Source organism: Aulostomus chinensis, chromosome 10 (assembly GCF_037954235.1).
Source record: "Aulostomus chinensis isolate RoL2024-O1b breed Wild chromosome 10, RoL_Achi_v1.0, whole genome shotgun sequence".
NCBI classification, from domain to species: domain Eukaryota; kingdom Metazoa; phylum Chordata; class Actinopteri; order Syngnathiformes; family Aulostomidae; genus Aulostomus; species Aulostomus chinensis.
The window spans coordinates 28,164,091-28,179,982 of NC_141329.1; the positions used below are offsets into that span (position 1 = coordinate 28,164,091).

The window sequence follows — 15,892 nt, forward strand, 5'->3', positions numbered from 1 at the left end:
TTGTTCTAAATGTTTTGTTTCCCTCAAGACTGCATTTCTTGGAGGCTCCATCCACTCCCTTCTTTGGTCTCAACAAAGCTTGTACATGAATTACTAGCAATAATTGAGTTATTCAGCAGGTTGTGGTCACACAAACACGAGGGAGTAAATCCTCCGCGTCTTGGTCGTTTGAAACCTCGACTGTGGTCATATGGCGTGTAGCGTGATGCATTCGTGCCGATGCGACTTTTTTTCAGGCTCTAGAAGCAAAACCCAAGGAGGTGAACACCGTTCTGCTCAGCTTTATTGTACAAAAGGAACAAAAGTACAAAATTCATGTAGAAAGTTGACAGTAGAAAAAAAAAACCAAAAACAGCAAATGTACACTGCATGAGACGGAGCGCCACCACTGGGAGGCGGCGCTCTCACGAGAGAACCAGCGCTGAGCTGGCGGGATGATTCCACCGCCGCTGGTCTGAAAATATACAAGCGGTTTGTTCTTCGTCGTAGCTTCACGTCAGCGAACATCCACAGGCGTCATGAGAGCTGTTTTTACACCGAAGCCTCCGAGGATGTTCAACAGGCCGGGGAGTGACGGCAGGTGTGACGGGTCAACCAGCGCAGTGGCAGGCTTTCAAATACACAACGAAATGTTGAATTTGGGAACTTTAATCCAAAATCCCACGGCAGCACCGGAACTTCAGCACGGCCCAGAATCAGACGGGCTCCCCCTTTAGCGGTACGAGTGCTCATGGGAAACACCTGGCTGGCTGAGGAGGAGGTTTAGGAGGCGTTTGCTTCGCAGACGTCTGGTAACTTCCTTTGTTTTCATTTGCAGAACTTAAAATATTGTACTTTAATCTGAGACACGCGGAAAGCCAACACGTCCGCGTCTGGGGACAGAGTTGGGGACGCTCTCGACCTAAACCGCCACTTAAGGATCCGCTAGACCTGAACGAGTGAGCACAGCGGAGCCTGGTCTCGTAGTTCCACCAGGCTCCTCCAGAGGCGTTTTCAGACCAAACTAATCGAGTGATGACAGCTAAACAAGTCATTTCAGAGGTTAAACCTTCAGGCTCACAGATGCGTCTTTCACCACAATGAAATTTTGGATTAAAACAAAAAAAGACAAATGGGTGTTGCAGAAGTTACACGGTGGAGAAATAATATCTTTTTGTCTAAGACACCAATTAGTGAGAGTTGCAAAAGCAAAATACGCTTCTCGTGTCACAAATCTGTAACGCGCGCCGCACTTCCTGTAGCCACTTCTTGCGAGGCTTGTTTCAGCGAGAGACGCTGTCTCGACAGGATGGAGGAGGGGAGTTTCAGCCCCCGCAACGCCCTTCCTCACGAACAGAGGTGGTGAGCGAAGGCGGGCGCCGGGGTGTAATTCACCCTCAGATCATGCTAAGGAAGTTAGCATTTAACCTCAACTTCTGGTTGCACGCTGCTTCCTGCTTGTCCAGGTCACAAGTTGTTCCTTTAAAGTTTCAAAGATCCGGCGGATCATTAGGGTGAGGGTGTGCGGGACGTCCTCTGCCTGCATTCAGTCCATCTCTCTCTCTCTTTTTAAACAGTCTACAACTCAATGACAGCTTAATTCATATTTCAGAGCAGGAATGTAAGGAAACAAATAAATTAAACATTAAAAAATGAAAATGTTCAAGGAACAAAAGAACCAGCTACGAATAGGCTACTTTCCAAAATAAATTATTCTCTTCATATGAACAGTTCTCACCTCCCCAACTACGCTGAGAATCGTCACAGAACCAACGGCCTTCTTACAAACATTCCAGGAGACTTTTAACCACCCAAAGATCCCAATCTGGTCGTCTTCAACTCACGGAATCTCATCTCAAATCCACTGGATTTAAATTCAAACTTGCTCTACTGTTGCCGCTCAGAAACAAACACAGTGAACGCGATCGATACTTTGAAACCTCTCCCATCAATAAGATTCATCTTGCTGAAGAAAATTCACAGATCGAGCAGCTCTGGCGAGCGCCAGTTCAACTCTGGCGGCATGCGTGAGTGCGTTGGACATTAATCTATGTGTCGTTGAATGACCTTAAGCCAAGCTGAAGAATGAGAATGTTTCGCTAATGACACTTGTGACAGTAAACAAAGCACTTGACGGGTGTGTGTGCTGCTCTGAGCATGTGTGCGTGTGTGTGCTGCTCTGAGCGTGTGTGTGCTGCTCTGAGCATGTGTGCGTGTGTGTGTGCTGCACTGAGCGTGTGTGCGTGTGTGTGCTGCTCTGAGCGTGTGTGTGCTGCTCTGAGCGTGTGTGCGTGTGTGTGTGCTGCTCTGAGCGTGTGTGTGTGTAGCTGATTATTCTGGTGTTGCTGGTCAGCAGCAGAAAGGCACGTCATGCGATGCAGTGTGGGGAGAGACCGGTTCACTGTGTTTTCCTGCAAAGTGGAATAAAACCCAATTTATCCCTGCAACACAACTGTAGTTTCACAGTCTAAAGTAATACTTCAACCAAAACGGGTATTTTGCCAAATTACTTCATGACATCTTTGTGGCTCCAGGATGCAGGAAGAGCCAGCCACGTATAGTTAGCTTGAAGCTAACGGAGGCTGACGGCTGACAACAACAAAACTGTCCAAAAATGTGGGTTTACTCATTGCGCTCATCCGGTGGAATCCAGGTCTCCTTTATTCAGCCAGAATCTCCATAATCCACACTTTGATTGAGCTAAAGACAAACTTCCAACGCAGAACGACTGAGAATGAGCGCGAGCAGGTTGGTGGTCCTCACTCCTTCACAGTAGCGATGAACCGCAAGTGTTCTGGTTTGCTTTGATCTCAAATCAAAGCGTTTGTGGATCAGCGAGCTGGATGAAGACCTGGATTAGACCGGATGATGAATGTGACAGTTTGTTAGCGGCCGTTTCTGCTCACGCCATTAGCTTCAAGCTAACAACCGCATAGGTGATCGGCCGTGGAGGAAGAGTGTATTTGGGAGCTCAAAACATCCGTTTGTGAGAGCTGGAAAGGCAAAATACATTTTTTGGGTGAAGTCTCGCTTTAAAGGTTTAAATAAAAGACATAATAGTGAATCGTAAACATCGGACCAATCAGGTCATATCGGCTCTGTCCAATTAAAAATGTCCTCCAGTAGAATGATGGCTGACAGCGAAGCTCAATGGAGAAAGAACTGACCGACCATTACAAGCATCTGAGGTTCTGAACATTTTCTGTAAAATTTTGTGCCAAACGCATTTTTGCAACGATGTCCCAGTGCTGAGGTCTGGACTCAGACCCGACTCGCTGCAGAGGCCTGGAACAAGTTGACACACAGAGCAAAGCATAGGAATTTTACAAAATACACAGGTAGGAAACACTGTCGAGCCGTCAGCCGCAGTCTGAACCAGCAGACCGAGCGACGACCAGCAGGCAGACCAGCTGGGAGTCCGGCAGGATCCATTTTCCACAGGCAGCACCATAGTCCGGCCAGCAGGTGGCGTCCCCTTTAATGCCAAGAAAATGTGCGACTCTGACGTTGTCGGTCCTCCGGGTTCCTATGAGTTCAGCAACCTGTTGGGGTTGTTCAGTTCAAGTAAGGGGTTGTCATGGTAACCAAGAGAGACAGCGGCCTACACGAGCCTGTAGAAGGTGCTCAGAGTCTGGGTGATGAAGTTCAGGAGGCCCCGGCAGGCGTCCCTCCAGTCTCGCCAGTGGGGGGGAGGGTGCTGAGGTAGAGGGAGACAGAGAGGAGTTAGTCCAGTACATCCAACCAGCCCTCATCTTAGAACCAGTAGATATACACACACACACACACACACACACGTATATACACGCGTATGCATACACGTATATACACGCGTATGCATACACGTATATACACGCGTATGCATACACGTATATACACGCGTATGCATACACGTATATACACGCGTATGCATACATACACGTATATACACGCGTATGCATGCATACACGTATATACACGCGTATGCATGCATACACGTACATACACATATATACACGTACATACACATATATACACGTACATACACATATATACACGTACATACACATATATACACGTACATATACACATATACACGTACATATACACATATATACACGTACATATACACATATATACACGTACATATACACATATATACACGTACATATACACATATACACACGTACATATACACATATACACACGTACATATACACATATACACACGTACATATACACATATATATACACGTACATATACACATATATATACACACGTACATATACACATATATATACACACGTACATATACACATATATATACACACGTACATATACACATATATATACACACGTACATATACACATATATATACACACGTACATATACACACGTATATATACACACGTACATATACACGTATATATACACACGTACATATACACACGTACATATACACACGTACATATACACACGTACATATACACGTATATATACACACGTACATATACACGTATATATACACACGTACATATACACGTATATATACACACGTACATATACACGTATATATACACACGTACATATACACGTATATATACACACATATATACACGTATATATACACACATATATACACGTATATACACACATATACACACGTATATACACACATATACACACGTATATACACGTATATACACATATATACACGTATATACACACATATATACACGTATATACACACATATATACACGTATATACACACATATATACACGTATATACACACATATATACACGTATATATACACATATATACACGTATATATACACATATATACATGTATATATACACATATATACATGTATATATACACATATATACATACACATATATATACACACATATATATATACACATATATATATGTACACATATATATATGTACACATATATATGTACACATATATATATGTACACACATATATATGTATGTATGTATGTATGTATGTATGTATGTATGTATGTATACATATATATACACATATATACATGTTTATATATATATACATACACACACACACACATATATATACATACACAAATGTATATATGTACATTACCAATACACACATATATACACTATATCTACATGTATATGTACGTGTATATACAGCATGTATATACACGTACATATACATGTAGATATGTAGGTAGATAGATGGATAGATAAATACCAGTTCCACCATTTTGGTGACTTGAAATGTTCAATTCGAGTGATCAACAAGTCACTAAGATGGAGTTCAGCAGGTAGAAAAGCAAGGTGACGTCACCGTTGGAGGAGAAGGATGGAACAGAGGATAAACGTGTGTGTGTGTGAGATGCCACTCTGAACTGTCTGAACCTCGCGTGCCTGTGGTGAACCCTCCCTCCTCCTTCCTCATTACAATCTCCATCCCTCCATCTCCCACTTTCTCTCTCCCTCCCTCCTTTTGTTTCCTGCTCATTTAGGAAAGAGACTGACAGCGTTTGGCCCTTCTGGGGTATAAACATCTCTCTCTCTCTCTCCAACGCATGCATGCGCACACACACACACACACACACACACACACACACTTTCCCCAATTTCCAGACAGACAGTCAGAAGAGGGCAGCAACCCTAAAACCTGGCAACACACATCTTTAATAGGGCTGTTACATCCTCACTCATCAAGTGTGTGTGTGTGCGCAAGCCATGTCTGAGTGAGAGCCAGGGGCAATTGACGTCATCTTTGTTTATGTGCATGAAGCGGGATGTGTGTGTGTGTGTGATTGTGTGTGTGGTGGGGGAGGAGGGTTCCTGCCAACTCCTCACGCGATCTGGAGCAGCGAGGGAGGGGCGGGAGGATGAGATAAAGAATTAACAATAAAAACAAACACAACAGCAGCGTTAGAGTTGTCAAACCTGCCCTCCTTCAGCTGTGTGTTGTTTGTTTCTTTTGGTGGGGAAAAATTGGATTGTGCAAATGAAAATGATTTAATCCACATCGTAGAGAAGATGATGAAGACTGGAATAAAATAACAGATGAAAGGATGGAGCAAAAGAAGGAACATGAAAGTGAAATCAGACGGGGGGGGGGGGGGGACACGAGTGTGTCGCACCACGTCGGATGTTTCTATTGAGAAGAGAGAGAAATGATCGGTGGCACAGCTGTACTTTGACCAGTATTGATCTGTTGCCCCCTCCCACACACACCTCTTATTAGGCCAGTATGCATGGATGACCATGTGAATTTGCAAGCATATGTGTGTGTGTGTGTGTGTGTGTGTTATGAGTCAGTAATTCTATTTGGGAGCACTCTAATCTCTCACTCTTTGTCTTGCTTCATCTCAAACAAGTTACAGACGCAGCACCAAGTGTTTGTTTCTTCGCTCGGCAGGGATGTCGGGAGTTCTCGTACGACACGCGCGCGCATGTGTGTGCGTGTGTGTGGTCAAGCACTGAACATAAAAATCTTCAGGCCAACTCAGGTGGAGGCAGAGGAGCAACACGAGTGGCTGTTGTGTGTCTGTGACTGTGATGACGTTCCCTTGGTTCTAAGAAGAACGTTGTGGCTCACACACTGAGGGTCCGGAGCTCATTCACAAGCTCCAGTCACGACCGCTTTAACTAGATTTAACTTGAACTCATTTAATTTCAGCGTCACATTTCAAGTCCAGATCTGAGTGTTAAACCGGCCCAGGACAGCTCGGCTTGACGCCATGTTGCTCTTCTCTCTCTCTAATCGGTGTGTTTGGTTGCACTGCTTCCATCCGTCACCACACCCTGAATCAAGCGCCGCAGCTCCTCTTACCGCTCGTAGGACAGAGGAGTTCAACTGGTCTCCGACGGCCCTCAGCTGGTCAGCCACGCTCCTGGCCTGCAGCTGCTCCTCCTCCTCTCGTCTGGCAGCTCCCTGAGGGTATGACACCCAGGACTGGTGCTCGTTCTGGGGTAGCAGGTCAGGCAGAGGTCCCTGCCTGCTGGAGGCCTCCTGCTGCTCCTCTCTGTCCGAGTCTGCAGCAGAAAATGAGGTAAAAACAGCAAATAAATATGGAAATAAAATAAAAACCAGAGCGGAAAGAAGTCTGCTTTATTGGTTTTGCAGAGTTGATAGATTTTTCAAAAAAACAGCATTCATAAGTTTCTGAAAATAATTCCAAACAGCAGCTGTCCTTCAGAAGTCGCCACGGTGTCCAGGCAACAACCCCTGCTCACCTTTAGCTAAAGTAACCAAGAGGGTGAAGAACTCAGCTCAGGATCAGCTGTGACCAATGCTCTCTGGTTCTCCCAGAGTTTGGTTTTGTTCTGGAGCCGGAGGTGGAGAAGGCTGGAGGACAGATTCCAGCATCTGCTTAAACTCATCTAACTACGCTGCATGGATCCAAATAATGATGGAATTCATTCCACACACTGACGACAGAGGCCACCGGCTCACGTGGACTCAGGGGTGAGGACAGAACTGCAAAAACAGAACACAGTCCTGCTATTTTTGAATAGAGGGACTTTGGTTCAAGGCTGAGTGTTGGTCAAAGTACCATTTTCAATGAAATCTCGTGGTGCAGCAGTGATGTCATCTTTGTTTGATCCCACAAAAATCCCACAGAAACAAAGGTTTGAAAACAAATTAACCCTCGCCGTGATTTTGCCGATCAACACAGGTTGTGCCGTTTCAATGTCAAACTCTGGATTCTTCTCAGTTTTCCTGTTCATTAAAAATGAAACATTTCTAACCCTTCCCTCTCTCAACGACGTCCTGTCCCCGTTTACACGTGAAGAATAAACCGACATCTCCGTCCACATGTAGCAACGAGGATGTGTTAACCAAAAGAGATCTGTCCCTCGACGGAGCTTTCAGGAGCCAGACACACTCAGGGGCTCCAGGAGCAAATTTCCTGGACTCGTCTCGATGTTCTGGCTGTTGATACTTTGCAAAAACCTTTCCAGGATTTCCGTGTTATTGAATCCAAATGCCATTGTTTAATAAATTCCATGACTTTTCCAGGTTTTTCAAGACTGAACCCTGAATAAAACCCTGCAAACTCACATGACATCCAACATTTCAATAAAGCAATTAATAATACAACAACAGTCTGTTTGGTATTCAGTTCCAAATGACCAGCATCTCCTTCCACACACACACACACACACACACACACACACACACACGCACGCACATGCACACACACACTTTTAGGGGAACCTGATGGGTAAAGATGACTTATTCTCTTCTTCATGGAACTTGGGAGAGTAATCTCTTAATCTGCTTAATAAGTCTGGTATGGAGAGGTACTGTGTGTGTGTGTGTGTGTGTGTGTGTGTGTGTGTGTGTGTGTGTGTGTGTGCGTGTGTGTGTGTGTGTTGTGGGGGGGGGGGTTATGTGTTTTCAATCTGTGTTTACTTAAAAACAAACAAGTTTTACTCAAATGTGTGTACACAGTTGTCCTTCTTCCTCCTACTGCTCATCACCGCCCCTTAAACAGGATGTAACAGCAAACTAGAACAAGAGCTGGTGACTCCTTGGATTCTGCTCCTTGTCCTCCTTTCTTTTTTATTTCCCACTGAAATGAGACAGAAAGGAATCTTCCCGTTCAACTCATAGAAAAATCATCTCTGAGGCCCTTGGAAGCTATGAGGTGAGTAGCTGGAGCATCTAGCTGGGGCAAGTAGCTGGGGTAAGTAGCTGGGGCAAGTAGCTGGGGCGAGTAGCTGGAGCATCTAGCTGGGGCAAGTAGCTGGGGCGAGTAGCTGGAGCATCTAGCTGGGGCAAGTAGCTGGGGCGAGTAGCTGGAGCATCTAGCTGGGGCAAGTAGCTGGGGCGAGTAGCTGGGGCGAGTAGCTGGAGCATCTAGCTGGAGCATCTAGCTGGGGCAAGTAGCTGGGGCAAGTAGCTGGGGCGAGTAGCTGGAGCATCTAGCTGAGGCAAGTAGCTGGGGCGAGTAGCTGGAGCATCTAGCTGGGGCAAGTAGCTGGGGCGAGTAGCTGGAGCATCTAGCTGGGGCAAGTAGCTGGGGCGAGTAGCTGGAGCATCTAGCTGGCGTGAGTAGCTGGGGCGAGTAGCTGGGGCGAGTAGCTGAGGCATCTAGCTGGGGCATCTAGCTGGGGCGAGTAGCTGAGGCGTGTAGCTGGGGCATCTAGCTGGGGCATCTAGCTGGGGCGAGTAGCTGGGATGTCTAGCTGGGGCGAGTAGCTGGGGCGAGTAGCTGAGGGGTGTAGCTGGGGTGAGTAGCTGGGGCATCTAGCTGGGGTGAGTAGCTGGGGCGAGTAGCTGAGGTGTGTAGCTGGGGCGAGTAGCTGGGGCATCTAGCTGGGGTGAGTAGCTGAGGTGTGTAGCTGGGGCGAGTAGCTGAGGTGTGTAGCTGGGGCGAGTAGCTGGGGCATCTAGCTGGTGTGAGTAGCTGGGGCATCTAGCTGGGGTGAGTAGCTGGGGCAAGTAGCTGAGGTGTGTAGCTAGGGTGAGTAGCTGAGGCGTGTAGCTGGGGCATCTAGCTGGGGTGAGTGGCTGGGGCATCTAGCTGGGGTGAGTAGCTGGGGCATCTAGCTGGGGTGAGTAGCTGGGGCATCTAGCTGGTGTGAGTAGCTGGGGCATCTAGCTGGGGTGAGTAGCTGGGGCATCTAGCTGGGGTGAGTAGCTGGGGCATCTAGCTGGGGTGAGTAGCTGAGGCGAGTAGCTGAGGTGTGTAGCTGGGGCATCTAGCTGGGGTGAGTAGCTGGGGCATCTAGCTGGGGTGAGTAGCTGAGGCGTGTAGCTGGGGTGAGTAGCTGGGGCATCTAGCTGGGGTGAGTAGCTGGGGCGAGTAGCTGAGGTGTGTAGCTGGGGCATCTAGCTGGGGTGAGTAGCTGGGGCATCTAGCTGGGGTGAGTAGCTGAGGCGTGTAGCTGGGGTGAGTAGCTGGGGCATCTAGCTGGGGTGAGTAGCTGGGGCATCTAGCTGGGGTGAGTACCTGGGGCGTGTAGCTGGGGTCAGTAGCTGACACACCTTAAGGTTCTAGCTCGTCTCTGACAGGTCCAAAATGACCACTGTCTCCGGCACCAAGCTGGGCGCCCACAGTAACCACAACTCTAGTTGCCGTAGAGACGGACATCCCTGGCAACAGCAGCAGCTGCTTTGCTAGGAGGATTACAACTGATCCTTAAAGATGCAGGTGACTAGACGAGGAGAAATGGGAGCACGGGGGAGAAATAAAGAACAACAACAAACAAATGGGAAAACCCTGGCTTGTTGCCAAGGTAACTCTGAGACAGCACTCCCAGAGATGTCTCCGTGTGATTGGTGGACGGAACAGAGGGCTGAGCTCTGATAGGCTGGAGGGAAGAAGGGGCAGGGCTGACAAGGTGACATGAGGACACCCCACACCAGTTAAGTAGGGGAGGGAGAGAGAGAGAGAGAGAGAGAGAGAGAGAGAGAGAGAGAGAGAGAGAGAGAGAGAGAGAGAGAGAGAGAGACCTGGTGACATCACCAACATGTTGTTACTAAATCAGGACATCCAACATGTCAGGGGTTAATTATTCCCACGTCACTTCGGTCCATCAGCCTTCTACAATAGCGGCAGCAGCAGGAAGTGTTGCCATGGTGACGCTGCTGCAGTCAAGTTTGACTGGAGGAGTGAAACTCTACCACCAGTCTCTGTCACTTCAGCTGCGTCAACAGTAGCAGCACACACGTGATGTCATCTGCACCTCGTCAGTATCGGCTGATGTCACCGACCTATTAATGGAGTGATTGGTTGCGTCTCAGTGGAGCTGTGGCGTGACTACGGGCCCGTCCTCGGTGACCCCGCCTCTCATTTCACAACAGCTGGATCACCAAAACATCCGCTTATACTGTCAAGTATATTCTTGAACGTGTCTGCCAGCAGACGGACCGGAACATCCGCCCACGGAACGTGTGACCATTAACCGTCACTCCCACCCATCAGCAGCTGCACCAGCGTCACCAGCTCGGTAATTACAGTCCCTGGCCATCCCTTCATTGACCCTAATCGCCTCTCTAATTGATTAACCAGGTCACCGCAGAGCTGAATAAATAATTAACACACTTAAGACTGCGTAACAAAACTGACCCTCTTATTAGCCGCCAGGCTCAACCTGATTGACAAACCTAAGTCTTCCTCTGCTGCACTGACAAGGAGACTCTGCACATTCATAGATTCATGAGTGGCTGACAGAGGTGTCATCGGTCATTCGTAACTCTTTGAACTTGTCTGGAGGGGAGGTGACAAGCGCCCCCCTCTCCCATCCAAGCCTCTGATTCTGGTTTTGACTGCAGGTCTCCGGCCCCTCATCTGTGGACCGGCCGATGGCCGGTGTCAGCTACCAGCCTGACTCTGACTGTGCTCACTAGAGGAGGAGATGCAGCTAGAACAAGTCTGAACATGCCCACGGTGCACAGCTGACCTACAGCTGAGCCTGGGGGGAGAGGTGGGGGCGGGAGGAGATGTGGGGGGGGTGGCGGTGGAAGTGTAGCTACAAATCTGTCACCACACAGTCAGCTAGCGGCTGAATGCGTCAGACGAGCCTCATGGAAGTTTCTCTGGGCTGAAATCAAGACGGAAGAAGGCCGCCACTCTCCTGGAGCAACAGAGCAGTGCGTGAAACATGGGCAGTGCTCCAGCAGCAGCAGGGCGACTCCCCAAACGCCGCCGGCACTGCGAACAGGGAGGAGGTGCTGACAAACAACAGACCCTCACCGTCATGGAGGCGCCGCCGTTTCACTCACACCAGCCAGGCTGACAACGCTGATATTTACTTTGAGGCTACGGGATCAAAACTGTTCCCTCACTTTAGTTACTGTGGGTTCCTGACAGGTTCTAAACACCGTGGCCCCTCCCCCTGACAGCCGTGAGGTGAATCAGGAAAGGTCACAGAATGCGAGGCCAAAACCGCTTCTGTCTCCATGGCGACTCCGTAGAATATCAGACAAACAGCACTGAGTATGTTCACACAGACAGCAACAATCACCCAACCACACGTCACGCTCACTACCGCCATATTTCACATCAAGCTGCTGACAGGAGTCGATGCGAGGACGCTAGAGTCTGAATGGAGGCCGGCCCCTTTGCCTCCGTCCAGAAGCTGGTCAACGCCCTGCGAGGACCAGCTGGCCTCAGGGCGAGACGCCTCAGGACCGGTCTAAGCTCCTTTAGCTCCCACTGTCACCTTCATCAGGTCAAGGTTATCAGAAAATGTTGTTTACATGTTTCATCTGGTTCCTGTCGGATCATTGCAGTGGGTGGAGTCAGCGCCAGCAGTGGGTGGAGACAACAGCAACAATTCCCTCCTCATCTCCTGACAGCAGGACCAGGACACGGGTCCGAGGTCCGTCAGGGAGATTCTCACGTCTCTGACGTCACTCCTCCTCAAACCTCTAAACACTCCAGGCATCAAACAGCAGTTTCCTGGTTCACCGGTGAGGAGGCCTGCCTCTGCCCCCCCCCAACATGAGTTCCTCCTCTCTACGGCCACTGCAGGCCAGCAGCCATGCAGGGTTTAAGTAGTAGTAGTAGTAGTAGTAGTAGTAGTATTTTCTAAATTAAGAACCATATAGAATTATTTTGATATCTTTTTTGGCTCCTGGACCTCGTCTTCGACCCATCAACCTTGGATGCCTTTGACTAACAAGGAAACCGTAACTTTCTCTCATTCGGTCCACAGCATGAATCTTTTCTTCGACACTGTAAAATGTGTTCATTCATTACTTAGCAATTTAAAGCCCAAACATGATCGTACCTGAGAAGGCACTTGGTGGGACTCTGGCTCCGCCCCTGTCGTCCCTCCAGCTGCAGGGAGGTGAAGGAGGAGGGATCATTGATGGCACCGACACAGGTAACCGCCGTTGCGTCTGAGGCTTGGCCCGGCCCTCGGGGACCGGGTACGGCAGCGGCAAACAGTCAGCCTGCCAGGGGCGCAGACGGGCGCTGTTATAGTGGAGGTGAATGGCGCCGGAGCCGGAGGTGATGGTGGGGCTGGTGAGCAAGCTCGGCCAGGTGTGGAAGGAGCCAGGAAGCTCCACGTGGCAGGTGCTGCTCCCTCTGGCGCCGGCTTCCCCGACGTTATCGATGGTCTCTGCACGGGCCATCTCAGTAGGAACCTGAAACACACACACACACACAAATAAAGAGCCGTCCAGCCGAGTGTGTTGAACCGTAGAGTTTCACAGTCGCATCCTGAGGCTTCAGGGAGACGATGAGCAGTTTCATTTCACTTTTTTTTAAATGCTTCTGAAAGGAATGTTGCATTCAGGGACATTCAGGTGCATTAAAACCAACAGCCAGGGGGGGTGTGGCTCAGAGGTAGGGTGGCCGTCCAACAACCGAAGGGTCGCTGGTTCGATCCCCACTTCCCATGGACCATGTCCAAGTGTCCTTGAGCAAGATACTGAACCCCTGATTACTCCTGATGACTCGGGGATGGACTGGTGACCCGTCCAGGGTGAACCCCGCCTCTCACCCAATGTCAGCTGGGCTAGGCTCCACCCCCCAGGCCCTTGACGGATGAGTGGTACAGAAAATGGATCGATGGATGGAAGTTTGGCAAAAGAAATTGAAATCTGATCGACAAACTTCACCTGTAACTCGTACAATTGTATGTTTTACTTCCATTTTCTATACCCCCCCCCCCCCAGCACCGGGTTTGACCTACAGTTCTAAAACCAGCCGCGGGGGGGCAACAGCGAGGTCCCTGTTCGTGAGCACGAGACCTCTTGTTTGTAAACAAACCCGCGCCGGCCGAGCGCAAAGGGGTCGCGCACGCGCACACGAAGAGCGAGTGCGCGTTTACGCGCCAAATGTGGACGAGAGGAAGTCGATACCGCGGATGAAACACTGACGCATCAGCGCAGCGCTGCGCCTCTCTGCGGCTACGCGGGGACACGCCGCAGCTGGATGGACGGACATTAACAACCGGAAGCAAATAATCCGGGTCAGGAAACCAGTGTGAACTCATTCAGCAGGACTTCCGCTACACAGACGCGTAACACCGCGTATCCAGGCGAAAGCTGGCGGTGGTGCTCAACCCAGCACCGACCCTCCAACCTCTGGACTTCCAGAAGCCTTCACTGCCGAGATCAAATCAAAACATCCCGATGGAGGCGAGCGAGCAACCGCGGAGGGTTGGGAGTGACAGCTGAAGCCGCTCCGCGCTGTCAAAACTCCCGCCGCGGACAACAACAAAAACAAGGATAATAACAACAACAACAACGGTAATAACAATAATAATAGCAACAATGAGCACAAGACGACTCACCGAGTTCGTGAGTCGATCCGTGGTGAGTCGGACTGCAGCAGGTGGACATCAGACACGCCGAAATGAGCCAAAAACGAGCGCTTGACGCAGCCGGAGATTCAGGAGAAGAAGAAGAAACCGAATCATTCCATCGTTGTCGGTTCGGATTGTCTCGGGTGAAGATGTTAACCCCTCAGGACCGGACTGCCGGCATAATACTTGCGTTTAAGTGGGACCTCTCAGCGGCTCTCCATTTATATACGAGCTTTGTCAAGGACAAGTTGTCAAGAGGAGCATCCGGTGTGGTTACCAAAATAAAACTAGGGACGTGCCGGACAAAATTATTCCGTGAGATGAGACACAACAGGTTTTTGTGAAATCTAATTAAATATGCACTGATTATTTTTGCATAAATGTCCAGACTGGAAAGCCAAACCATGAAAGATAAACGATTTTTTAATTATTATTGTGGTGAGTAGAGTGACTTGTCCTTAACATAAAACAACCAAACGAACCTCAGCCGCTGGCGGCTGCTGTACTGGAACTTGTGACCGACGCGGTTCCAATGAGTCCAACACGTCTTTTGCAATCGTCATCATTTATTTTCAGACTCGCGCTCTCAGCACCGTGCATACAAACACAAAAGGCTCACATATTTGTGAGGCACTTAAACAAAGGTGACAAGGAAACCACGACGGTCGAAACACGGAGTGCGCGTCCCGTCAGCAGCACACCTGCTGAGTGATTACCTGAGGCTGCAATTAACACTTCTAGTGGCTCACAGTACAGAGCGCCACCCACTGCGACCTGCAGGTAATAAACAAAAAAAGACACACTCACACATACCCCCCCCCCCCCCCCCCTCAAAAAATAGCTCCAACAGCGAGATAGTGAGATACTACAGTCCGGGGCTTTTTTAAGAGGGTAACTCTGGATATGTCGTATGAATATATTCCTCCATTAATCCGAAATTATTAACAGTGCAACCAAAAAAATCTGCTTTTAACGAAAAAAAAATCCAAAGTTGTAAACCTTTTTTTTGTATGTTGTCAATGGTCAATCTAGTTACGCAGTTATCAGTCCGCCACCCCATCAGAGTTGGATTGTTTGTGCCTGGGATGCGTTTCAGATACCAGTTCTTCTCTACTCACGCGGTCAATATGCTTTTATTTTGATATCTGGTTTACAGCTCCTGTGTGACTTGACTTGTTTCCGCATCCTCCTGACAAGTGCTGACATGCCCCCAGCCAAGCAGCTGGCTCTCTCTCCCCCTCCTTCTGTCTCTCTCTCCTCCCCCTTTTCTTTCCAGTTGCGTGCAAATGAGAGGAGTTTTTGCAGGATTGTAACATAAAAGATTCTGCTTGATGACTGCACCACTCCCCACCTGCCACTGTGTGTTACCCAGTACCACTGACCACACCAACATGTCCTCTAGGATTTCCAGACTGAACAGCGAACTTCCTGTGTTGTTCCTCCCCGACCTGTTAGCTGGGGATCTCATCTCAGGATGTTTCCTTGGCATGTGACAGGAATCAACAAAACACCCCCCCTCCCTCCCTCATGCACATACACACACTCCCCTTTTCTCACCCCAGTTTCCCTCTCAGCATGACACATCTGCAGCAGCTGGAAGCCAACATCTGGACGACATTACATTCACTGCAAGTGAGCATCAGAGCAGCTGGAG

The 15,892-nt window shown here is 48.8% G+C and overlaps 1 protein-coding gene across 1 annotated transcript; it reads right to left on the bottom strand.

Moving 5' to 3' along the window:
- Nucleotides 1-261: 261 nt before the first annotated feature.
- bbc3 (BCL2 binding component 3) lies at nucleotides 262-14,977 on the bottom strand. Its single transcript, XM_086216849.1, has 4 exons — nucleotides 14,227-14,977; nucleotides 12,712-13,072; nucleotides 6,797-6,999; nucleotides 262-3,676 (listed from the first exon to the last, which is right to left on the bottom strand). Exons 2-4 carry the CDS (start codon nucleotides 13,058-13,060, stop codon nucleotides 3,581-3,583), a joined length of 648 nt encoding a protein of 215 aa, XP_086072975.1. The 5' UTR covers nucleotides 13,061-13,072; nucleotides 14,227-14,977; the 3' UTR covers nucleotides 262-3,580.
- Between the last annotated feature and the right edge of the window lie 915 nt (nucleotides 14,978-15,892).

What these genes read in the sequence shown, in the direction of transcription:
- bbc3 (XM_086216849.1), bottom strand. Translation starts at nt 13,060, where the DNA reads ATGGCCCGTGCAGAGACCATCGATAACGTCGGGGAAGCCGGCGCCAGA. An exon ending in CCCACCAAGTGCCTTCTCAG is followed by an intron (nt 7,000 to 12,711) that starts GTACGATCATGT and finishes TTTCTGCTGCAG; the next exon opens with ACTCGGACAGAGAGGAGCAG. An exon ending in ACTCCTCTGTCCTACGAGCG is followed by an intron (nt 3,677 to 6,796) that starts GTAAGAGGAGCT and finishes CCTCTACCTCAG; the next exon opens with CACCCTCCCCCCCACTGGCG.